Genomic DNA, 24,412 nt, shown 5'->3' with positions numbered 1-24,412 from the left:
TTATATTGTAAAATATCATTTTAACCCCAAATATTATCTAACATATCTCTAACACCCTTCATTGTAAAATATCATTTTACCCTCTAATATTATCTAATCTAATCCTCTAACATCTTTTATTGTAAAATATTATTTCACCCCTATACTACTAAATATTTACAACATAACCCATGTAATTTTTATTATTTCACTTTTTACACACAATTATAATTTATTATATAAAAGCATCACATATAATTGTATTACTAATAAAATAATAACGATTGAAGTAATAGTATGTATGAATACCTCGATATCACAAACTTTTCTCTTCTCGCCCGAAATCCTCCTGAATATGAACTTTTTTTCTCTTTTCAAAAATCTCTTTTAGATATATTAAAAACAAAGAAAGATACATAGTTTATATAGAAACAAATGAAGGGTAATTTTGACATTATTAGAGAAATTTTGTTTAAATCCCTTAAATTAAGGGTATTTTTTTAAACCCCAAAATTAGAGGTAATTTCATTTATTACACTTAAAAATAAGGATAATTTAATTAAGAAGGGTAATTTTGGTATTTTTGGGATATTTTTGTTTAATTCTTTAATATATTTTATTTTAAACCCTAAAATTTAAGATAAATTTTTTATTACCTAAAAGAAGGGGTAGGTATTTTAATTTTCTTGTGTAATTGTGTGGAAATAAGTCCTTATAATATCCATTTTATTAATATTTAATAGCCGTCGATAGCAATGTTACCGTGGGCTACACTTGCTAGGAAGTCGCGTGTGTAAGGTAACGATTTTAGCGTAGAAACAACTCGACGTATCCGATAAAAGAGCATCATCGTAACTATCTTTTGTTCTTTTGCTAATCGCTCCCGCCTATAGCCTTCTCTCTTCGTCGATTTCCTCGCTATTGTTTTCCAGTAAACCCTAATTTAATTTTTCATGTAATTTTCTCCCATTTTATTATCTTTTTTTTTTTATTTTCAGTTCATTTTATTTCGCGCTCTGTTCTTCATTTCTTCAATTTTACCCAATACAATTCCCTTCTCCATTTCATTTATTTCAAATTGAATTCGGACTAATTTTTCCCCTTAATTTATGGGTTTTAATAAACTAATAAAAATCTTGGATCTGAAATGGATATGGAGTTAGATCCATGTGGGTGAAATAGCAGCTTTAGATTAAAATAATAATGAAATTATCTGTCTTGTTGCGTGAATTTTTGGTTAAGCACGTTGTTTTGATTCTTCTTTTTTTAAATATATATTGAGCAAAGCTCTTGACTTTGTTGTGATTAATTTTTTCAGATGCACTTCGGTCTCTTCGATTAACTCCTCTTTCTTCGATCTCCATTTTGTCCGCTTCACGAGGCAGGTGAGTTTTTTTCCTTTTTTTTCTTTGGTTTTTTTTATTCAAGTTAGATTGAAGTTGATGTTGAGTTGGTTTTATGTATTTGAATTATGCCCATAACTGTATTGTTCTTTTCCCTGAAATGAGTTTGTTGTAGGATTGCGTTATCGTGTTCAAATTCGTCACTGTTTTGTTCATTTTGTTTACAGTTTTCTTGTGAAATGATAATAGGGTACATTTTTTCTTTTTAATTTTTAGCATTTGAAATGAGATGGTAATATAGTACCCGGAAATTGACATGTGTTTCTTTTATACTAAATCTTTCACGGCTGGATCCATTGTGTGTTTGATTGTTTGCAGACATGAAACGTGTAAATGTATATTTTGTTATTTGTCTCTGTGTAACCATGAAATTGTGAACAGTAGATGTTCCAAATAATTTTATACGAAGACCTCTTACTAGATTGCTGAACTCATTTCTGTAGATTAGCAGCTAACATGATTTGTGTGAGGTGGATGATATCCTTATTTGGTGTCTTTATGTTTGAGTCAAGCCATTACTATTGTGATGGGATGACAATTATTTAGCATATTGCTGAAGTGTTGATATGTCATGTAATGGATGTTACACAATCGGATTAGTTAATTTGATAGTAGTGTAATCTTGGATGGAGGAATTTTCAATTAAAAGCTGCAGTAATTAAACTTACATTTCTAAAGAGTGTTGTTGTTGTAAATCCACAATGTGTCTTTTTTTGCGTTTGCAGAACATGTAGTTATAGAGGTTTCTAATCACTTATTTTGATGATTAAATTAATCTCCCTTTATTTCTTGTTGTAATCTTTTTAACTATTTATCTTTCTTTCTTAATTCTTTTTCACACTCTTCCATCTTCCTACCATTCCTTATTATAAAATACATCTAAAAGTCTGGTTCTATCCACTTTTTGGCTTATCATTATATATATCTGTTTCCTAATTAATTTCTATATATTTCTCACCATCTTTTGAGGAAAGATAGTCCCTTTGCTTATAATTAAGGACTTCTCCATATCTCTTAATTAGGATAACATTGTGGTAATAAGATTGTAAGTGTATGGTTTTAGGTGTGCTGAAATGGCAAAAGGTAGCAGAGTGAGGCGTAGGATTTCTTCTCGACAATTCAGGCCGACACCATACTCATTGCTATCCTCTAATCGTGGTATTGCTGAGGAGATGTGTCTGAAGAAGTGCTCCAAAGCCTTGGATAAGAAAGACTGGGAAGATGCAACATGTTCTGTGTGCATGGAGTACCCACACAATGCTGTTCTTCTCCTCTGTTCGTCTCATGACAAGGGCTGCAGGCCTTACATGTGTGGAACAAGTTTCCGATATTCGAACTGCCTTCACCAGTACAAGAAAGCCTATACCAAAGTAATCCCATCCAATCATGTTCAGTCCTTGCCTGGTTCAGCTGATAATCCAGTTGTTGTACCTGATTCTAGCTTACCCTCTGAGAAGTGTGAAATTATGGAGCTTGCATGCCCCCTTTGCAGAGGCCAGGTGAAAGGGTGGACAGTTGTGGAACCTGCTCGAGAATATTTAAATGCAAAAAAGAGAAGCTGTATGCAGGATGAATGTTCTTTTGTTGGAGCTTACAAAGAGCTAAGGAAACACATGAAGGCTGATCACCCTTCTGCAAGGCCACGTGAAGTGGATCCCAATCTTGAACAGAAATGGAGAAGGCTTGAGCGAGAGCATGAGCGCGATGATGTGATCAGCACAATAAGGTCAACAATGCCAGGGGCAATGGTTTTTGGGGACTATGTAATAGAAGGAAATCATTATGGTTTTGGCACAGATGGAGAGGATGGGAGATTTGATGCAGATACTGCAGATAGGGATGGAGGTTTTGAGGTGGGCTTTGATAGTAATTTGGTGAATGTTTTTCTGCTATTGCATGCATTTGGTGCATCAGGGAATGACCTTGGTAGACGGTCAAGGCAGACACAGAGGAATTTCCACCACACATCAGATGAGGCTGATGTTGGAATCCGCCATTCAACCTCCATTGGTGGCTTAGATTACTCTGATCAAGATGAAGACGATGGTGACAATAATGACCATGTTGGTCTTTCCCTAGTTAGCCGTCTCCGCCGACATGGCAGAGTTTTGTTGAACCGTTCAGGTAGGAGAAGGAGACGTAGAGAAATCAATGAGGTTAGAAACATATAAAAAAAAGGAGGGGTAAACAGGAACAAGTTTAGTAGATATAATAGTTTTAGGAGAAAGAAAAATTAGAAAAAAAAAAAAATCAAGCATAAAAGGATTTGACTTCACATTTCGAAGCATTTTACTTCTCGTTTCAATTGCACAATCTGCATGATAGATGGCTGGAGAAGATGGGAGGTCAAAAGATTTCTTGTTTTCCTTTGGCTGTTGTGTTATTTTAGTTGTAATTTTTCTTTCTACCTCCTGAAAGATTAAATATGAATATTCTTCATTGTGGAAATTTACCTTTGTAAAACAATGTAACTTCTTTAGTCATTTCATTTATGAAATTATCAGGTTTAGTGTAGTTTTTTCCACACATCTTTCTTTCTTACAATAACATGTGTATTTGAAGACTATGCAATTTTTCATGCAGTGTACCTTGTCATTTTTTAAGAATGGGGTTTATTGTAATTTTATTCCACCCATCATTCGTTCTTATGAGAAATTTCTGATTTTGAAGATTATGCAATTTATCAAAGGAAGGTTTTAGTTTTCACCACTCGTATTGTATAGTAATTTTTCAGCCTTCGTCTAATGATACCCTTTAACTTTTAAAACATTATCAGACACCCCTTGATGCTACTAACTCTATTACCTGGGAGTCATTATCAAGGGTGAAAAGACAAAAATAACCTTGTGTTATTTTGTGAAAATTCTCAAAAACTAGACTTATACTAATGTTTGCTTGGAATAATTTTTTATTATTAAAACTGAAAGATTATCATAAATATAAATTATTTAAAAAATTATTTGAGTATAAATTATTAAATAAAATAATATTAAGATATAATTTCAATTAAATGCCATTAAAAGATTATTAGACATAAATTAATATTGTATTTGGTTAGATTAACATGTCTTATACTAATATATCTTTTATACTTTTTTTAATATATTTTTCATCTAAATAATATATATGAGATTTTTCATGGTCAAATTATGAAATTAGTTAATTAAAATAATGACATTTTTGTCTTGAAAATTATGAGTATGGGAAAATTAGTTATAATGGACTTTTAGGTTTAGGTGTTATTTTAATTGAATATGAAACCATATATGTTCTAGAAATTTAAGAGGTATGGGTGATGTTGTAATAAAATCAATATTACTTTAGTAAATTTGTAATACCTAAAGCGGAGATAATAATTTGACTATCTATTATATTACATGTCATGTCACTTTAATAATAAAATATTACCAAAATCATTGATATGAACCCAATAGCATAATTACAATAATAAAAAAACAAATTATGCTTCGAACCAAATAACCGTTAAGGTATCAATAATACTATATACACAATTTTATATACAAATAACAATTTGTCACCATGTGATTGAATGTTGTTTTATCTTTAATTTTTAACTATCCAATTACATGATGATATTTTATTATTTGTGTATAAAAGTTGTATACATAGCATTACTATTAAGGTATAGGTAAAATTTTCTCAACTTCTGGGAGTTATGTTATGTCCAACCAACATTTTGATTATAATAAAACTATATATATAATAATATATATAACTTTGTACACAAATATAAACAAGTCATCATTTGATTGAGTGTTATTTTATCACTCATTTAAAACTACTCAATCATATAACATATCATTGTTTACACATAAAATTATATATATTACACACCTAACAATACTGTTTTGATTAAAGGTTAGACACAAAGCCCAAAGACCTGAACAACCCAAACAGATTAGGCTTGCCTCAAAACCATTTGATTTTAATATAAAACTACCAATTTAATCAATCGGATTTTCTTTATAATCCATTTAATCCGCATTATTATTATAGACACCTGTTGTTGGAGATTGTAAAAAATTTTCAAAGTTGCATACACATATATATCTCATCATCAAAAGAAACCCTAAAATTTATACAAAATAAACTTCACCAAATCAACCTATTTAACGTGTTACAAACTAAATCTAAATCATTTCGACAAAAGTGGAAATTTTTTTTTTTCATTTTGATTGTAAAAAATAATATTTGAACGGTGTTGTTTTATTATTGGATTTTGGTAATAATACGTTGTCATATTTGTCAAATATTAACAAATGTTGAAGTAGTCGTTATATAATGTGTTAGCTTGTTATATAAACTAAAACTTGAATGAACATGAGAAATTTGTTGTGAAACATTATGTCTTTCCTCCCTTCATTTTGAATTTTCAAATTGTCTCTCTTTCTCCGATAACTACCTTATTCCTCTTCTGTGAGTATTTTGCTATCTTGAATCTTTTCGACGAACCTTAGCAACATCTTGGTTGGCAAAGGGGGAAAACACTCTTGCTCAAGAATTGCAATGCAAATTCACACAATTGGTTTCGCAGATGGTGTATGAATGGGAGCAACAACAAGAAGATCAACTGGAGGAAATAAAGAAATTAATCGATGGCTTAAGTCTCCAACAAGCTGAGGTGATGTCTCAATCGACGACCAACAAGGATGAATTCCAGATCAGCTTCAAAGACCCACCATATATGGGGAAAAACAACTCAATTGGATTTTCCTCACTTCAATGGAGATGGATTTGACGTTTAGATCATGCGAGTTGAATATTACTTTGAGGTGGATGAAACACCAGTGGAAGACTGAATTAAAATAGTTGTTCTACATTTAGAGGGACGTGCAATCCAATGGCATCAAGGTTATGTGAGATTAAGGACTAAAGCTGCTCTGTCATGGTAAGAGTATGTCTCGGCAATGAAGGCTAGGTTTGGTAGCTATGCCTAGAACGATCCATTGGCAAAATGCAGAATGTTAAGCAAGTTCCCTTCAACAATATTTGGACGAATTTGATGAATTATACCCTAGAGCGGGGATTCAGGAAGATCAAGTGTTGAGCTTCTTCTTGTCTAGATTAGTGGACGAATTATAAATGCTAGTTAGGATGTTTAAGCCTAAAACCTTAACTGAAGCATACTCTTTAGCTAAGTTACAGGGGATCACTGTAACTGCCCTCCAAAAGTAACCAAAACCGACCACTAAGATTCCACAGGTTCCATCCATCAACAGACCTGTAAACCACAGTCCAAACATTAGCAATTTCCAACCAAGACAGAATAATCATACTGGTTTGTTGCTTTACCCCAAATGTGCCTAGATTGCAGCCACCAACCTTGCCAACTCACCATAACTGTGACCAACAAATGTTTGATGAAAAAAGGGCAAACGGCATTTATTTTTGGTGTGATTTTTAGCCCACCCATCACACCTACTCTACCAAGACTACACCTATATTTGAATTCTATTAATTTTTTTTTTTCACAAATTATAACTCAAAATTAGACAAACTGATTATAACAATATGCATTTAAAGTAAATAAATCATTTTTAAATCTAAAATTAACTAGAAAAAATTGACGAAATAACAAATTGGCATTCATCACTCCTATCTTAATTCTATCAAAGATTTATACGTATTTTGCAGAAAATCTAATTCTAAATCATATAAATATGGTTAAAAATCATATTTATAATTCAGATTAATAAAACAAATTAGATAAGACCAAGAAAATATAAGTTAGAATAAAAAAATGAAAGATAAAGAGTATAATTACCCCTAGGACTTGGACTTGCACTCCAATGGTAGCTTTTCAAATTTTTATCACTGTACCCTTGAACCCTTATTACATCATAAACAGCTCTTGACACTAACATCCAAGAGTATCTATCACACAATGTATTAAATCATAAAAATCACCATTTAGGTGATGATCTCAAACCCCATGGATAGTTTATGACAATAAATCTCATTTTTTAATATCAATAAGTCCCCTCCCCTGAATCATTTCATTGTATTTGTAGCTGTAGGCATTGAGACAAGGGAGACAAGGAAGACGATTCTCTTCTGCACTTTTACTACTTAACCTAATTGAATAAACATCCTTAATCTATATTACAATTAATGGAACATCACTACACCAGGCAAACAATGTAACAGCGCCAAAATTTGCTAATGTATTTATTCAACCTAAAACAATCTGGAAAAGGGGCAAAAAATTTTGTAATACACACCATTTATAAAAGGGGTTCTGAATTAGATCACCAGTCACCGAGAGATCGTGCTTGGCAGAGGAAGGTAAGCGACTCCTCAACTGTTACAAACTCGTCTTTCTTCTTATACCAGTAGGGACACCATAGCATACTGGTGAAGCCCCAATCAAGAAGGGGAGTTGGCATGCATCACGGGCACTGCCCATGAATGATCCAAGTTTTGGTCTACTATCACAACTATTCTTAAATGTTCCATTATCCAAAGAGTCGGGTGATTTATTCCTTGAGGTTTTCTTCTTAATACCTTTACCCCTTCTGTTCTTGGCATCATGCTCTTCCCCTACTAAAATGGTTTGTTCAGAATCCACAGAAACATTCAATCTTTCTCTCAACCAACCATCAAGCATGGCCTTTGCGAATCGGTCAATATCCTTGTCTGTCACATCCCATAGGTTGGCAAAAATTACTGGAGAACCCGCTTGCAGATAGGATAGAGGCGTACCAGATGGAGCATAGCACCCATTTAATGACAGAGAACCACTACTGCATCCCATCAGGAGAGTAGCAGCACATTTTTCTAGCTTCTGTACATGATGCCATTTAATGTACTGTGACCCTGCACCACCAGAAAAAACAGAGTTCAAAAGGAAAATTCATTATAGAAAACAGCAGTGTGAACAGGCATGAAAGAAAAAACTGGTATTATTAATACATAAAATCAATTTGGCATACCACTTCCATGGCCAAAATAAATATAGAGATCATAATTTTTCAAGGCTACAGCCAATTCTTCAGCTGTAGGAGGAGATCCAGCCTTTCCCTGCCATGTAAACATAATATTACTTCCAAGAAAATTTCCATTAACATAACATTATAGAGCATGATGAGAGTAAGTCATGGCTGAATGAGTACATGTTTCTGTGTGTGTAAAAGAAAATGCAGTACAGACGGATCTATAATTTTATTTGAACATATGGATTTTATATAATCCCTTTCTGACTAAAAGCAATGTGGCAGATACCTTCAAGTTTTGATCCCTAAACCAATCCTCAAACTGAACTTGTGTGTAGCTGAGATCCCCGCTGGGATTTAACAAATAATAAGCATCCAACGGATCTATTGAAGGAAAGGTGGCAACAAGCTTTCTGACTTGCTCTTGGTGGTGGATTCTCTCAAGTGCTGCAAATATGCTACCAACAGAAGGCATGCGATAAACCTCTTGGTTTCTTAGTATTGGTATATTCTCCCATGGAAGCATCTGCACATTGTCAGCAATTAAATCAAGTCTAGAGTTGGTGTTTAATAAAGGAAATATAATCATAGTCTCCAATTGATGCCCATAGATTTGCAGATCAGGCCTGATCCAGAATGTATTAAATGCTCAAATCATCAATACTGGAGGTAGACAATTATTTTAAGACCCTATACTTCTTGATACAAACCTATGTTTTACAAAAGGTACCAGTGAATAATATAGAAGAATTCGACAACTGAACTCACCAGATCAGATTCATGAACTGATATAATTCAATCAAACAACCATACAAATAAACAGATTTATTGAAAATCGAACTGGCAAAAATGACACAAATATAGATATAGAGGACAAAAAATTCAAAGCCTTACCTGTACTTCACAATCTAGCACTAGAATTGCAGGTTCTCTATTTACAGATTCCTCTGCTTCTAGCTCCTTTAATGCTTCATCTATTAGTTGGAAGGCCAACTCCGATAGCTTTTCAACTCCATTGGACTCCTTAGATGATGCCCTATGATTGTTGTTATCAGAATATCCAAATGTGCCAATGCAGCAACCTTTCTTGGAAAACAGCTGTGCCATATTTTCCTCTCTCTTATAACCACTCTTCAAACCTCCAAGAACAACTCTCAGAAGACTTTCATTCACGTCAACTTTGCATTTAGATTTTAGATCACGTGCCAGTTTCTTAAGTATTCTGTCCATATTCTTGCAGTTTGACCATTCTCCAAGAAACATGTATTTCCAGTGACCCAACCATGAATCTTCTACTTTCCTGGAGCACAAGATTACATCATGCAACAATCAACCATTGTAGAGTCCCAAACAACTGAATATTCAAAGCCTAAGATAAAATCATGAACCACTGTAACTGGCAGAAAAGGTTCTCTCATCAAATTTCAGCAGCCACCAACAGAATATCTTGACAATTTATAGTTATCTACCAATATAACATTTGCAACAACAGTTTGAGAAACAAAATTAACTTTTTATTTTTAGGCTTTCATCTCCTAGGAATTTCAACATACATCATTCCACTTTGTTCATCTGAATCAGGAAGGGGTTATGAGTTAATCTTTGAGGGCTGTCTAGGATAAGAGGTATTCGATCTTGAAAGAGTGCAGAGTGACAGAAATATTATATGAATATATTATGGTTGAGATGACATATTTACAATCTGTTATTTTATTTATCTTAATCTAATTTCTTAGTTTCTTACTGGAAAGGGAAAAGGTGAGGGTGCCAAGGAAAGAGAATTTTGGAGTGAGCACAGGGAATTTGTGTACCATGTTATATATTAATTACTATAACATCATGCAAGCTATTATTAATTACTTTTAAATAGAAGGTATCAGACATCAGAACAATCTTCACAATTCAATCTGCATTTATTCACTGAATCTATCATAATTCAAGGGTTTAGAACGTTGTTGGTTGTAATCCAAAATGCTACTTTTCAACTTTAAATCTGTTTGATTAAAATAAATAAATTCTTAGGAGCTTGTAATGAGAGAAAGAGGTTACCTCAGCAATTCACCAAGTCGTTGATCAAGCTTTTTTCTCTGCATCCACCATAAAGACCTATTCCTTTCTGTATCTTGTGGAAAAGACATTAAGTAGCTCTCTTTCAATATCGATTGAAAGGCTGGAGCTACATCATCAACTACAGTGGAACCCCAGGGGCAGTGCCAATGTTTACCACAATCCTTGCTTTCATATAATTCCTCAAAGCCAAAATTTGCATTGACACCATCATCTGAAGCCTCTGGTCAATATTAACAAATAATTATTTTACATATAAACTCAAACACATTTTGTGTGTTTGTAATGTCCAGGCTACAAAAGACATATAAAGCAATGTACCTTCTAATATAGTATTTACCGGAAGAAGTACAACAATAGGTTGGCTCTTAGAATTCAAGCGTGAGAATAGCATCCACGCATGAACCCACGAAGGATAAAGTAGGAGTTCTTGTAATAAACTAGCATAAGCACCCCCAAGCAAAGTAACACAGATGACTGTGGCGCAAGGAAGACCCACAAAAAAGTCTTTCACAAATTGTTCAAGATTTTTAATAGATTCAGGAGCAAAACTGCAGCAGAGAGGAAATGAAGACAGTTTTAGCAAGAGTGACATGAACACTGTGTGTGTGCGTGTGCACGCATTCCAAAAAGGCAGCATCTCAGACCTGAGTGAATTGCTTGATTCTGTCCCCAAGTTTAATGAGCTGGTTACATGTGTGCTCTGCAGTTGGCATTACCATATTAAAATAACAAACAAGTCCAAAATTCCAGGAAATCTAGAAACATTATGTGGATTTTGATACAACGTATTTAGTAGGAAACTAATTTAAAAAAATGTGAAGAAATGAAAAAAAAAATGGAAAAGATGACATTCTTTTGCCAGGTTAAGAGTCTAAAAACCCACAATTTAACCATCATACAGCTAATAAAAGACAGTACTGAATATATCTTGCAACCTTCAATAAAATTAATGTAGGTATCCATTCTTCATTCGGGAATGTCTAAGTGCCAGTTAACTTTAAAATTTTGAATTATAAATATTAATTAATTTACAAAATTGTCCACCGTGAAAAAGATTTAAAATTATATATCAAAAAGATAGGTAGCTTTGAAAATAGATAAATATTAAAGATGTATAAATATTTTGGGAAATAGGACCTGTAAAAATGCATACTAACCTCAGCATCCAGAAGGTGTTGGCCCTTATATCTCCAGGTCATGTTTGATAGGAACTGGCAATTAAGATGAGTACCAAGTGAAGCTTGATGGAAAAAAGAAGCCCAGTGACCTTCAGAGAGTACTTTGCAAGAAGATGAAAGAGAAAAAAGCTTGCTTGAAGAAGAAAGTATAAACACAACAGCAAGCAATCTAGAAACCTGTTATGTTAATGAAAGAAAAAAATACCATCAGCACGAATCACATAGAAGAAAAGATGCAAACAAAGAGGACAAGAGAGTAAAAACAATCGTTATATGTATACAACTTAAATTGAGCACTCTTAAAAAGTCATTAATGCAAAAATCATGACAGAAACAGGTTCTATCATATGAACTAATCAGTACAGTGCCTCTTATGAATATTTTGAGCATGATTCATGAAATGGCATATAGCAATTGGAAAACAAAATTCTAACCTTCTGAAAAAGAATGGGAACCTCACGGCAAAGCACAAAGGCTATCATCAACCAAGGAACTATTTTCTGCAACTGAATGTTAGACAAATCACAGCAACTATGCCTGGTGAACAAAAAAAACCAAACAAAAGACAAAGGAATTAATTTTGCACAAAATATGATTATGAAGGAGCTATTGAGGCTGAATCAATTATGAAATGTCTACTAGTTAATGGATAATATCTTGGTGATGGTTCCAACTTCTCCAACTATCACACCAAATGGTCTTCTTTGATGCTATTACCAGAATGACAAAGATGATCCCTTCTAAATTATAAATAAAAATATAGAAAATAACTTCCTCTTAAGATGGACAGAAATGAGATAAATTACAGCCTAGAGTTAAATACCTTGTTTTCTTAGAATGGTAATCCTTCAAAGACAACCAACAAATGTTGTAAAGTATAGCCGCACGCTCAACAGCAAAAACATCTCCTGAGAACTCCTTACCAATTAAATCAAGAAGAAATTTTGGAGAAAGAGAAGAATGTGCATGACAGAATGAGTTTCTGCTGAATAGAACAGATAGGCTTTGTAAAATAATTTCATGCGCCTCATGAATTTGATCACGATTTCCTAAGCATTTTCCTGAAATAGTTAAAAGATATACATCAAGAAGGAATAAAGAAAATAAACTATAAATATAGAAATATTAAAGATTTGGTCTATTATCTGGTAAAGGACACAAAAAAAAGCATATCATAGCCACAAATTAGCACAAGTGTTCCCATGAATGTGTGGGAGTGGATGTGTGTGCATACATCTGTTTGTCATGTTTTCCCATCTCACCTTCACTCTTCCACTGTCATAACTGACAATAAGTAGTCATGGTGTGCATGTCAAATCACAAACACAACCCAAGTACTACAACTCTTGTAAAATCATTAATTTCTCAACATTACCTAGAAAATTCATTTTTGTTTGTGGTAAAGCCAAGAAAAAAGGGTACAATCATTTGGGAAAAGGAATAAGACATGGTAGGTAAACATAGTTTGTCATTTCAGATAAGTCTCTTGTAAGTACTCAATACTCATCCAGGTAGCTTTTCTATGACATGCACACATTTAGGGGCTGATTGCAAATGCATCCTCTTGCTAAGAGAGGTTATTCAGGTATACACATTATATATATAAAAAATGTGGAAAATGCATGCAAGTATAAGAAATGTCACTAAAACTACAACCAAAAAAAAAATTGATTAACAAAGTATTCCAGATTGACAAAACTACAAAGAACTTCTAATTTGAAAAAATCAATAAAGGAATTGAGATCTAGTCACAATTAATTTAGAATTTCAAGCAAAAAATATAATACTTACATCAAAAATCAAAAACCTAAATACTCCAAACATTTTAAACTCTGCACTTTATCTGAATTAATAAGTTTTTTGAACTTAGTTCCATTCTGCACTCCTATCTTGTAAGCATTCACCTCCACTAGCCCAATTATTTCATTCTGAAACACTTACAGGATTCCCTCTTCAGTCTAAGTAATCTAGAAGAAATATGTACATTATAGAAAGACATCTTAACCGTTGAGAATATATATCTATGTGTATATCAAAAGCATTTTAAATACAGTTTTCAAACAAGGAAGAGTTACAAAACTGCTTTTATTTCACATAGAGGTATGTTCCATTCTTTTAAATTTAAATGTCATAAAGTTCAGACACTTTTTTGTATTTTCTTAGAAGAATAAATCGTGTGGCTTCTATCTAATGTGTTCTTAGCATAAACAATTACAGTAAAGTTTATAGTATGCAGTAGCAACCATACCTATACCAGTAAGTACACTCAGTGAAAGACGCCTGCGAATAAACTCCCACTTCATATGTACAAAATTATCAAGTAACCCAGATTCAATAACTTCGACAGAAAGGCATCTCCAACACTTCATTTTGTTGCAGATGCAGGTAGCTTCACAACCAGTATTAACAATACAACTTTTTCTCTCCAAGACAGACTCCCTTTGACTAAGAGGATTAATAAAATCAGATGAAGTATTGTCTGTGGTATGTTTTGAAAGGCCTGCTTGCACCTCACTGGAACCGTTTACACATTGGTTTTGAGAAGATCGGTATTTGGAACGTGTAATTCTTGAATTGGACTCAGGTATCAAAGGTTGATCTTTTAGGAAAGCTTTTGGCGCATTCTTCAGCTTTCTAGATGTTTTCCCCTCCATCTTGGCAACTGACCCATCCCTTGTAAGAATTTCCTTTGTATCTGGATAATATACGGAAGAATCAGAATATTTATTGGTAGCCACATGTTCATCATTTTGACCAAAAGGTCTCTTCAGAAAAATGCTCTCAACACTTTCTCCATCAGGACAACTGATAGAATTTTTCCACTCAGAAAGATTTAGTTTTTCTAACGCAGATTTGTAAATATTTTCAGCATTAGATAATCTTTCCATCAAAGAATTTCCAGCAGGACCATCACAGAGGCTGCGGGATAAATCACCAAGTTGTTGATCAACAGTGACTTCCAGCATCAATCTGCACTTTGAGCAAGAGAAATTCTTGCTACTCTCTTCCAATATGTGTTTAGCACTTTTTAGCTCTTTTTCTGCCAGATCCCAGAGCTGTTTCTTACGGTATAGTTTCCCTAATCATATTTAAAAGTAAAGGTAAGCTAACAAATGTGTTCTTTTCTTAGCGAATAAAAAATAGTCAGACAAGCATTTATAATTAGGAACTTATATAAATTAAATTCCAGACCTAGGACAGATGAAAAGGCAACTATAAATAGTGGCAAACTTTGTAAGCAGGAGATGCTTTTTCCCCACAGAAAGAAGCTTTCAGCCTCAATGCCATTTCCAACTAATTCAAGAATAATTCCAACCTGTTTGTGAAAGGACAAGGAACTAACTCTTAATATTGAAAGTAAAGAAGAGGTCTCTCCAGAGTACAATTTAGAACACTGATTGGAATATTGATGAGACAGAGAAGATAAACCAAACCTGGAGAGTACTTTCAAGATAACATTGTAGGACATTCCATGGACTAAGATAACAATCATCCACATTCCACAAAGTAACATCAAATGACCAAACTTGACTAGTAATAGATCTGGTTACATGGAAATCTTTAAAAGCATAAGTTAGCTTCTGCATGAGGTCCCCTGCCTCATACTTTTGAACATGCCTGTCACTAGAATACGAAAATATCTCTTGAAAGAGTTCAGTACGAAGCCGGTGAGCCTCTTTGGCATGTGAAAGAGCCTAAGTTATAAGAAAAACTTGTTAGAAAATTGACTTAAAAAGAGTGATAAATACAATGATGCCTATAAATTCAAAACCAATCATATAAATTTCAGGAATTTTAGTAATTGAAACAACTCAAAACCTTCAAAACCAAAAAGGAAAAAAAAACTGTTGTCATGGTATTCATGATCTAAAAAACTGTTCCAACTTGTTATTCTACTTTCTTTGTAAGGCAAAAGAAACTACAGGAGAAAATACACAATCCCTCTAAATGATGCTGAATCAAAAGATTATGCAATATTCTGTTCTTGGAATTTAGAGACAAGTCATTTTTTTAATTTTTAGATTAACTGTAGTTTAGATTAGTTTCTCCGGTTTGAGTAGGATATAAATGTCAGGGGTCAATTTATTATTCCTCTTTTTTTTTTTAGGGGGGGGGGGGGGGGAAGGGGGGGGGAGGAGGGGGGAGGGGAGATGCTTATAGGACATGGCCATCCACTATAGAGGACTTAAGTAAATGTTTATCAAGAGACCTGATGGATTATTGAAATAATTACTATTAGTCAATCATACTCTATATAAGCTAAACCAAATGTGGCATTTTTTCCATTAATTCAATGAACATGAATTCCAAAAACCAAACTTCCGAAGTAAATCCTTTTCTGCCATAACAAAAATATAAGGACATTCAAAAACAGTAATTAAATTTGTAAGGTCTAAAATAGATTAGAAGGTTCAAGTCTAACGCTATAGGTTAAATTTCTCCGAAAATCAAACAAGGAGGAAGATGAAGTTTTGAACAAAAATGCAAAATACAAACTGTGACAAAAAGGATCAAAAAATATGTAACTATTTAAAAAAGAATTTCACTCCAATAACAATACAATCTCAACACAATTGACAATTAGTGAAAATTGAAAACAAGAAATCAATCCACAAACAGAAAACCAACACATACAAGCACATAAGTACTAAATTTTTGGCAGCATCCATTTGAAATTAGTCAACTCTTCACTTAGATGCCGCACAATCATCCAATTTTCAATCTGGTTGCCACTAGGCCATTACAAGGGGAAAAAGGGGATACCCTATCCTAATCTGATCACAAAAAGTCAAACTCACATCAACGCCACATCAGGTAATTACATAAAAGTTCATAAAATAATGGAGTCATGCATAGATGCCCCACACCTATGAAAGAAAGGACTAGTCATTCTACTCCTCTTGACAGCTGTTAGAACTACTTAGACAAGTTCAGAAACAGACACACAGCTATAGATAGAAAATTGCACCTAATTTCTAGAGCTTGTGCACAACATCTTTTCAGGAAAAAAAAAAAAAAGAACTTCAGGTAACACAAATTTGGAAGTAAATCTAAAGCTGTTTACCTCAAAAAGTTGTCCCTTTGCAGCAAGTCTTTCACTTAAGTCATAGTAGAGATATCCAACAAGGAACAAAGAACGAGGAGGTAGAGGAAGCTGCAAGGACATTGACACTTTACATCAATAAGATAACACAAATAAAAGATTAAAATATAAATGGTGCTAATTAGAAAATCTTACCCTTGAAGTGAGATCAGAAACAGCATCTTTCACGTCAGCAATTGTAATGTATGGTTGATCAAGACTTTCACGAATATCAGCAAATAAAAGTGTGAGACTCTGTTGGAATCCAACTAACAATGGTTGAGATTCCTTTAAACAGCGTATCCAAAAATCAATAGATTTAGAAATTTCACCACATTGCTCAGCTAAATTTATGAGAAACGCCTCGTTCACGGGGGAAATGCAAAGAGCATGACTAAGCCTTCTACTTTCCCACAAAATGTACACGCACTTTTCCAATGGAACATTCTTCCATTTTAAAAATCTAATCATCAGTTTATATAAACGATGGTGAAATTCTGTACAACCCTAAAAATACCAAAAAAGATAATGTGATGTCAAAAATCAAGAACACTATGCTTCATTGCAAACCAACAGCATCCAACTCAGGTCAAAAGCATACCTTCATTGATAACAGATCAACTACATTATACAATAGTAGCATTGTATTCTCTGTGACTATATTGCACTCATCAATTGTAGAGCAAATGGATATGCTCAACCATTGATTTAGGGCAGAATCAATATCTTTGATGACTTGCTGTTTACAACAAAAACCAGGCATTAATTCAGTGAAACAAATACTTCAAAACCAAATTTATGCATGGTTACTAACTGAACACACAAAACAATTAAGCATTAATTACGCAATCCTGGAGACTAGCCTTTTATGCATCAACACCTTAGAGTTTGGTTCAGCTTCCTGGGTACATAAAGCACGTAAGCAATATGCCACAGCTAACAGATGACACAGCAAAGTTCCACGTCTACATATGTCTTCAGAAATGCCATTCTGTTCAGAGAATATTTTCCAGTTAGTCATAAATTCAACTCTAAAAATGATAAGAATTCACAACTTAAAATTGTATCAGCTGGGTAGAAATGAGGAGAGAAAGACAATGAACTAAGTAAATCACCATAAAGAATATTGCTTCTGACAAGCACTGAATACAGTCCTTCAAACCTTCCCTTCCCATGGCCCTTAATGTCCTTGCTTTTTTGAGTAAAATTCTTGACTTCTGTAACCCACTATCTTCTGTATCGTACACGTTTTGCAGAAGGATACTAATAATTTTCATTTGCCTTCTCTGACACAACTCTGGGCCTAAGGGATTCAATTCTTCATATGCATGAAGCTCCTAAAAAATCAGAGAACAAATGAAAGAAGAAAAACCATACATCAGTATCTAAAAAGAAGCATTATAACAAGAACACCTGAAATAAAATGTACGCTTCATACGGTGGACCAAACCTGCTCTAAAATAATGCCAAGTGTCTTTTCTGACAGTGTTTCAGAAGATGACAGCAAACTGTATAAAGATGGAGCAGCATCCTCTACATCTACATTCTCACGAAGTTTACATACTATCTGACAATCAATCAACAATCAGAATAGAGATAAAAGGAAATATAGTGAACAAGTTAGGAGGGTTTCTCACAGGTTACCTTAACCCAATTTTTCACCAAAAGCATAGGACCTGGCAGCCTTCTAAACAAAGTGTAAACAACAGACCAATTTTCAAGACTCTGAACAATGACTTTTTTCATCTTATGACTATTAGATTGATGGAGAACCTCCAAAAGAAAAGCACTTCTTGTGCATGCCTCATTAACAAAATCAACAATAGCACCTTCCGACAGATCATGAAGGGACCCCTCTGATTTCTGTATAAACATTTTGCATTGAAGTACTGCACAAGTCCATGAAGCTCTACAACATAATTTGAGAGCCTCTGAAGCCTGCAAAGACAGAATACATAATTCATACAAACCAAACACCTTAAACGCAAAACAAACACTACAAGGATATTACAGTTCAAGTTGATTATCCAAGATAGGAAATATGTGCATGCATGTTTATCAAGAATGAACACTTCTTCCCTATCATCTACATGGATATAAATGATGATTAATCTAAGTTGATCATTTATTCTGTTTTCCTGGGATCAAATCTACTGCATCCTCATTGTCCATGTTCACATTGATCTATCTCTCCAATCACTTGTCTGTTCTTTCTCATACATTTAATAAAAATTTGTAATTATCCCTTTCTTTTTTATGTTTCTCGGTGGAAGGATACACATATACACCTATTGTAAACACAAAACCCAGAACTAATTGTGGTCGCAAAATATAGACTGGAAAATTTGAAGTTTCTGTAGGCCAGAAAATTTTGCTTCTTTGATACTATTCACTACTTCTAAGACCAGAAATGTATTTATACTATCATCAAAATAATAACGTGTGACCAGTGAAAACAGTCTTCAAAGCCACGAGGCATGAATTGCTATTTCTATATTCTCTTTCATAGCTTAACTAACATGTACATGAATGAAGTACCAAAAATTTGGAGGCCTTTGTGAAGAGTTGAGCTTAAAATTAGTCAACTAAGGGTTGACCTTATATTTATCAATTGAACAGCAAATAGATTTTGTGAGCTATCCTGGCAGCAAATAGCAAATGCATGAGCAATTTCAGAAAAGGATACTACACAAACTTCTGAAATTAGTTAATCCTACTGATTAGTAACCAAAGTTAATTTCAAAGCATGCAGAAACAATATTGTAACAATCATTCATAACAAGGCATCTATTGAGAATGAAAAAAATATTTGCAAATTAACCATGCAATAAAATATATTGTTTTTTCATTCTTGTAAACTAGATGATGATTTTGAGGGGGAAATAACTAGCATTATAAAGAACACAAAGCAAAACCACATTGCTCCATGAAGTTACCTCTTTCAATTGCTTATTTCTGTACAGAGATACACCAATATTGTAAAGAGAGGCATAAATATATTTTAGTCCTTGAGGTTCAATCCATTCACTAGCAATGATGTTCTTAATTAGGCGAGAACTCTTCTGGAAAAAAAAAAAAAAAGCTAACAAATAAGTTGGAAAAAAAATATACTACATTCCTACAATGATTAAGAAAACAAAATCTGCATCAAGTGACCAAATTTCAGCCAGCCTAGTATCACAGAGTAAGAGCACCACCTTCATTTTACAATTTGTTGTGATTGAGAGAATAAAAGCAGCCACAGCTACAGTAATTACAATCTTGTTATCATCAAATCCATGTTTATCTCTTTCAGATGCATAGCTGCATGTAAAAATAAGAAAAATTTCAATATTTGTAAATATAATCAAGAATGCAACAAAAGATCTTGAGCATGGATTTCCAGATATTAACCTACACCAGTTTCAGCGTTATCCATGACTTCATATAATTTCATACTCAAGAATGCTACCATGTAATTTCATTGACATCTTCTTTTGGCATAGATAGCATAGAACTGGCCCTTCAAGAGAGCCTCTTTCATCTCAGGTCTTAAAAAGAGTACTAGATTAAAAAAATCACTATAGGAAATTATCCCTCACATCAACAGTAGTTGATTAGTATAAGTAGTAAATTTAACTCGCAAGGCAAAACTGATTACATTTTACAGACCTTATTTTGTTATTTGAAAAGCAAAGTTTCAAAATTAAATGCACAATAGAACACTAGAACCCTTTTGGTGCACAAATAGCTCCATTTATAGCCATTGAACAAAGAAATGTAGATATAGAGTATTAGAATTCACTTGCCTCTGCCAAAAAAGAAAAGCACCAGAAAGCTGATAAAATGCATCCTGAATAATTGAGAGCTGTTCATGACCCGGAATAGTTTCAATTTCAGAAACTATCTCTTTTTTCTCTGAATTAATTAGTTCAGCAAGTGGATGGCACAAGAATTTCAATGCATTTAAGTAAGACAGCATATAGTCCTCTCCAATTTTCTGCATCAGAGTTATAGAGGCCTCATGATTAGAATTTGTCTGCAAACATATTTGACTGAAAGAGTCCTCATATTCAACTCTAGATGACACATTCTCTTTGCAGCTAACAGAAAAGTGACGTCCCAATGAACCAAGCAAAGTAGCCAATTTGTATAGTCTATCACCATCATTAAGCAAAATCCTGATTGCAAACTCCTTTTTTGCACCTCTGGATGATGTTAAATCACCACCAGTGCAGTTAACACCATAGTTGGTAAAGTACAACCCAGCAGCATAGAGCATCAGAATCAAATCAGTAGGTGTCATAACCTGCCAATTAGTTTAACTTAAAATTAACAAGCAGAAACATCTTTACTAAACAATGATATGACATACCATGCTACAAAACCCATAAATAACAGAACAAGATACCTGAGGTAAGTCACCTGCTATGTGATCTAGATGTCCTGCAACAGTACCACAAAAAAATGTACATGTGGCACGACATTTGTTGGCACAATATGATACAAGTTCAACCAGCTCAATTCCACTGTTATTTAATTCAACCTGCCAAAAGTTAAGTACTAAAGTTGCAATCACTATGGGGTTTGAATTAATAATGTTGAATCAAGTAAAATATTGCAACTAGCAGTCTCCAAATATAACAGCAGCATATTTTTCCCAACTTAAACCCATAATAAAAGGCCCAAAGCTTGTTCTCTCATATGTCATACAGTTAAATTGATGAAGAAAAAACCCGAGGAAAGAAAAGTGAAGGGCCATACAATCAGAATGAAAAGTAAAGTACCATTACGTTAGAATGGAAAGACTATTTAGGAATGAGACATCTAACATAACAAGAGAGCAATGAAGAAGTTGATATAATTCAAAGAAGGTAAGGATAACGTCCAAGCATCAATAACCTCAACATCTTTCGTTATTGAATCAAATTAATATAGCAATTAGCATTAGATCTCTTACTAAAATGCAAAGCAGTTAATTTAATAAGCGCAAATTTTCTCCTAGATCTTGAAAGAATGTATTCCCTATAGCGTCAATCATATGAACAACTCTGAACCCACAATGTGTCACACTGATTTAAGACCCTAAAAAGAAGCATTTTCTCGATTCAGTCCCACAACCAAAATAAGGCTTAAGAACTGTCACCAAAAATTCATGCAATGCCAAGACAAGTGAATAAATTATCATGTTCGTTATACGTATATCATAACATATTAATGAATAGAATTCACAGGCATTTTGAAGATAAATCATAGAAAGAAGTAATGCTTTGAGTTACTTTACATGACAGCAGATGCATTATTTAAGCACATTTCTTTAATGTTAAGAATCCTCTGGCTATATGACAGTCTTCACTTTACCTTGCATTGACAGGCAACAGAATCCAGGACACCAAGTATTATTTCAACGACAACTGACTGCTTACTCGCCTTTAGTGAAAACAGAGATGCACATATCCGGCGAGAGAACTGCACATGGTTGATTAATTACAATATTTCTAAAGGTATGCAATACTGTAACTGGGAAGTAAAATAATTACCTTATAAATTTGATCTTTCATTGATGCATTTGCATACTCAGTCAATGTTGCCAAACAAAATTCACTTACCAAATTTCCAGTAAAGAGAATTAGCTCTCCAACCAAAAAAAGAGTGCATTTACCCATATAAGACACAAGTACTCTATGCAACTTCTCATATGCATTTGCATCCAATACCCTGAAGTATTCAAAAACCAATCAGCCAACTAATCAGCTCAGTCTGAAGTCTTAACAACAAAATTATTCCTTCTTACACTTGCAAACGTCAACTTTAATATAATTTTGCAAGTAGCAAGTAAAACTAATAATTTATAGATATTCAAGATACATATACGCAATTATCACTTTGAAACTGAAATTAATTCTTCCGACAGCTTAACAGAAGCAATTTTCAATTCACTTGAACATGTGAAAGATCGCATTAAAAATTGTGAGCTAACTCAACAATGATAACTGCAGGTCCAACTCATATTGAAAATCCTACTAGCTAGAACCCCTTTACCGGCTGTTATTTTCTTAAACACATAAATAATATTTCAGTTTGGTATCTTCCAGTTCCAACTTTTCTAATCACACAAAATAAAACATTATTTTTCAGAAAATAATAACCTGAACCAGTGCCTGGCCTCTTCAACCAACCCAAGCACTCTCCTGTAAACTTCACCATCCTTCCTTTGTCTCATCGCTGCACACTTAACCATCACTACCACAACTTCCACAAACACCAAAGAAAACTCCGCATCACAAGATTTTCCATCGAAATCCATTCTCCTAAGCCCCTGCAAAACCTGAAGCCCCTCGCTCTCAGCATCCTCGTACTTCCCCAAAGCCTCCAAGCAACGCACTAACCTCATTTTCTGGAGCTGAATGGAGTAAGGCTTGCACGCTAACTGCGACGAAACCAAGTCCAAGCAATTCAAGCAAAGCCTATACACGTCGATGAGATCCGAAACGAGCTGCTCATCTTTGGAGAGTGCATCGGCATTGGAGAGGCGTTTGGGGAGAATAGAGAGGGATTTGTTGAGGAAGGAAAGGAATTTCTTGGCGAGGGAACGAATTAGGGTTTTGTCTTGCGGATTTTTAAGGTCTGAGAAGGGGCGGAGATAGGAGGAGAAGAGAGAGAAGATAGGGGTTGTTGTATTGCAGGATTCGAGTTCGGAAAGGAGAGAAGAATCGGTTGAAGTTGAAGAGGCCATGGACGAGCGAAGAAGAAGAATGTGAAAATGTGGGAATTTTGATTTATGAGCGCCAAGAGAGCCTGGCTGGAAGTTTTTCAAACTTTTTCTGTCTCTATGGAAACCCTGAGGTTTGATCAACTAACTAATTTTCCCTGATAGTTTTACAAACATAAATTTTCCGGAGCTTTACTAATTATTATGTTTATTGAGACCTTTCATTTTTAAAGGGAGTAAAATGTGTTTTCCCACCCAAGCTTTTGCACAAAAACCTTTTCTACCCTTAGGTGACATAAATAATACTTTTCTACCCACGATGCCACTCCTTCAGAAATTATCATATTAACTCTCATATTTTGAAAATATCATTATTATGCCTATAGTTTATAATATTACATTTACAATCCTAATTGGTGGTGTGTTCACTATGTTGTAATGTTATTTAGGGTGCAACTATTATTTTTGAAACTATCAAGGACCATATTGAAATTTTATAATTTTAAAAGCAATCAAACTATTTTTAATTTTCAAAAACCTCCTTAAAGTTTTCATTAACACTCTTGATAATTTTAGAAATTATAGTTTACCCACAAACATGCAATTATACATCATTAATACTTTTATTTATATTTCTATTTGTATAATTACTATTATCATTTGTCACCATTTTCATCCGGAAACCAAGAAGAGGGAAAAAAATGGTTAAGGGTCAAAGAAAGAGAAACAAATGTATTCTCATGTAATTTAGATATTTAAAGGTTTTCTTTTTTATTTTTGTTAAGTTGAGGTTATATGATAATTTTGAAAAATAAAATAATAAGTACAAATTGATAATTTCATTTTCTAATACTATGTGAGGTTTTTTCATTAACATAGTTTGATTTTAAGTGGGGAAATATTATTTATACTTTAGAGAGATGAAAAAGTGTTCTTAGGATAAACTTTGTGTGGTTAAATTCCTAACTTTAAGGGGTCTCAATGAATTAGCCAACACTCTATAAATTATATGTACATAGCCAAGAACCCATATTAATACTCATTTTACCTTCATT

The 24,412-nt window shown here is 33.7% G+C and overlaps 2 protein-coding genes across 4 annotated transcripts; one reads left to right on the top strand and one right to left on the bottom strand.

Moving 5' to 3' along the window:
- Positions 1 to 776: 776 nt before the first annotated feature.
- On the top strand, positions 777 to 3,896 carry LOC123206074. 2 transcript variants are annotated; one of them, XM_044623185.1, is made up of 3 exons: positions 777 to 934; positions 1,298 to 1,360; positions 2,446 to 3,896. In XM_044623185.1, the coding sequence occupies exon 3, from the start codon at positions 2,456 to 2,458 to the stop codon at positions 3,551 to 3,553; it is 1,098 nt and encodes a 365-aa protein (XP_044479120.1). In that variant the 5' UTR covers positions 777 to 934; positions 1,298 to 1,360; positions 2,446 to 2,455; the 3' UTR covers positions 3,554 to 3,896. The 2 variants fall into 2 exon arrangements, with proteins under 2 accessions (XP_044479120.1, XP_044479119.1); XM_044623184.1 differs by having other exon boundaries at positions 1,298 to 1,364.
- Positions 3,897 to 7,340: 3,444 nt separating this feature from the next.
- On the bottom strand, positions 7,341 to 23,502 carry LOC123206072 (separase-like). 2 transcript variants are annotated; one of them, XM_044623180.1, is made up of 27 exons: positions 22,795 to 23,502; positions 22,186 to 22,363; positions 22,007 to 22,114; positions 21,057 to 21,191; positions 20,455 to 20,954; positions 19,864 to 19,969; positions 19,603 to 19,728; positions 18,311 to 18,604; positions 18,117 to 18,233; positions 17,782 to 18,003; positions 17,547 to 17,657; positions 17,268 to 17,405; positions 16,823 to 17,173; positions 16,649 to 16,738; positions 15,018 to 15,278; positions 14,776 to 14,899; positions 13,832 to 14,662; positions 12,407 to 12,644; positions 12,018 to 12,120; positions 11,563 to 11,760; positions 11,050 to 11,105; positions 10,724 to 10,953; positions 10,385 to 10,625; positions 9,230 to 9,635; positions 8,625 to 8,861; positions 8,336 to 8,423; positions 7,341 to 8,219 (listed from the first exon to the last, which is right to left on the bottom strand). In XM_044623180.1, exons 1-27 carry the CDS (start codon positions 23,379 to 23,381, stop codon positions 7,708 to 7,710), a joined length of 6,588 nt encoding a protein of 2,195 aa, XP_044479115.1. In that variant the 5' UTR covers positions 23,382 to 23,502; the 3' UTR covers positions 7,341 to 7,707. The 2 variants fall into 2 exon arrangements, with proteins under 2 accessions (XP_044479115.1, XP_044479116.1); XM_044623181.1 differs by lacking the exons at positions 22,007 to 22,114; positions 22,186 to 22,363; positions 22,795 to 23,502 and having other exon boundaries at positions 21,071 to 21,167.
- Positions 23,503 to 24,412: the final 910 nt, after the last annotated feature.

This window comes from Mangifera indica, unplaced genomic scaffold, assembly GCF_011075055.1.
Source record: "Mangifera indica cultivar Alphonso unplaced genomic scaffold, CATAS_Mindica_2.1 Un_0023, whole genome shotgun sequence".
In the NCBI taxonomy this organism is placed as follows: domain Eukaryota; kingdom Viridiplantae; phylum Streptophyta; class Magnoliopsida; order Sapindales; family Anacardiaceae; genus Mangifera; species Mangifera indica.
The sequence above is the reverse complement of the archived record's forward strand: the minus strand, read 5'-3'. Positions and strand labels throughout refer to the sequence as shown.

Excerpts from the sequence above, each read along its gene's own strand:
- LOC123206074 (XM_044623185.1), top strand. The coding sequence starts at position 2,456 with ATGGCAAAAGGTAGCAGAGTGAGGCGTAGGATTTCTTCTCGACAATTC.
- LOC123206072 (XM_044623180.1), bottom strand. The coding sequence starts at position 23,381 with ATGGCCTCTTCAACTTCAACCGATTCTTCTCTCCTTTCCGAACTCGAA. Across the intron at positions 16,739-16,822 it reads TTTCTGATCTCACTTCAAGG|CTTCCTCTACCTCCTCGTTC; the intron begins GTAAGATTTTCT and ends ATGTCCTTGCAG. Across the intron at positions 11,761-12,017 it reads TTCCCATTCTTTTTCAGAAG|GTTTCTAGATTGCTTGCTGT; the intron begins GTTAGAATTTTG and ends TTAACATAACAG.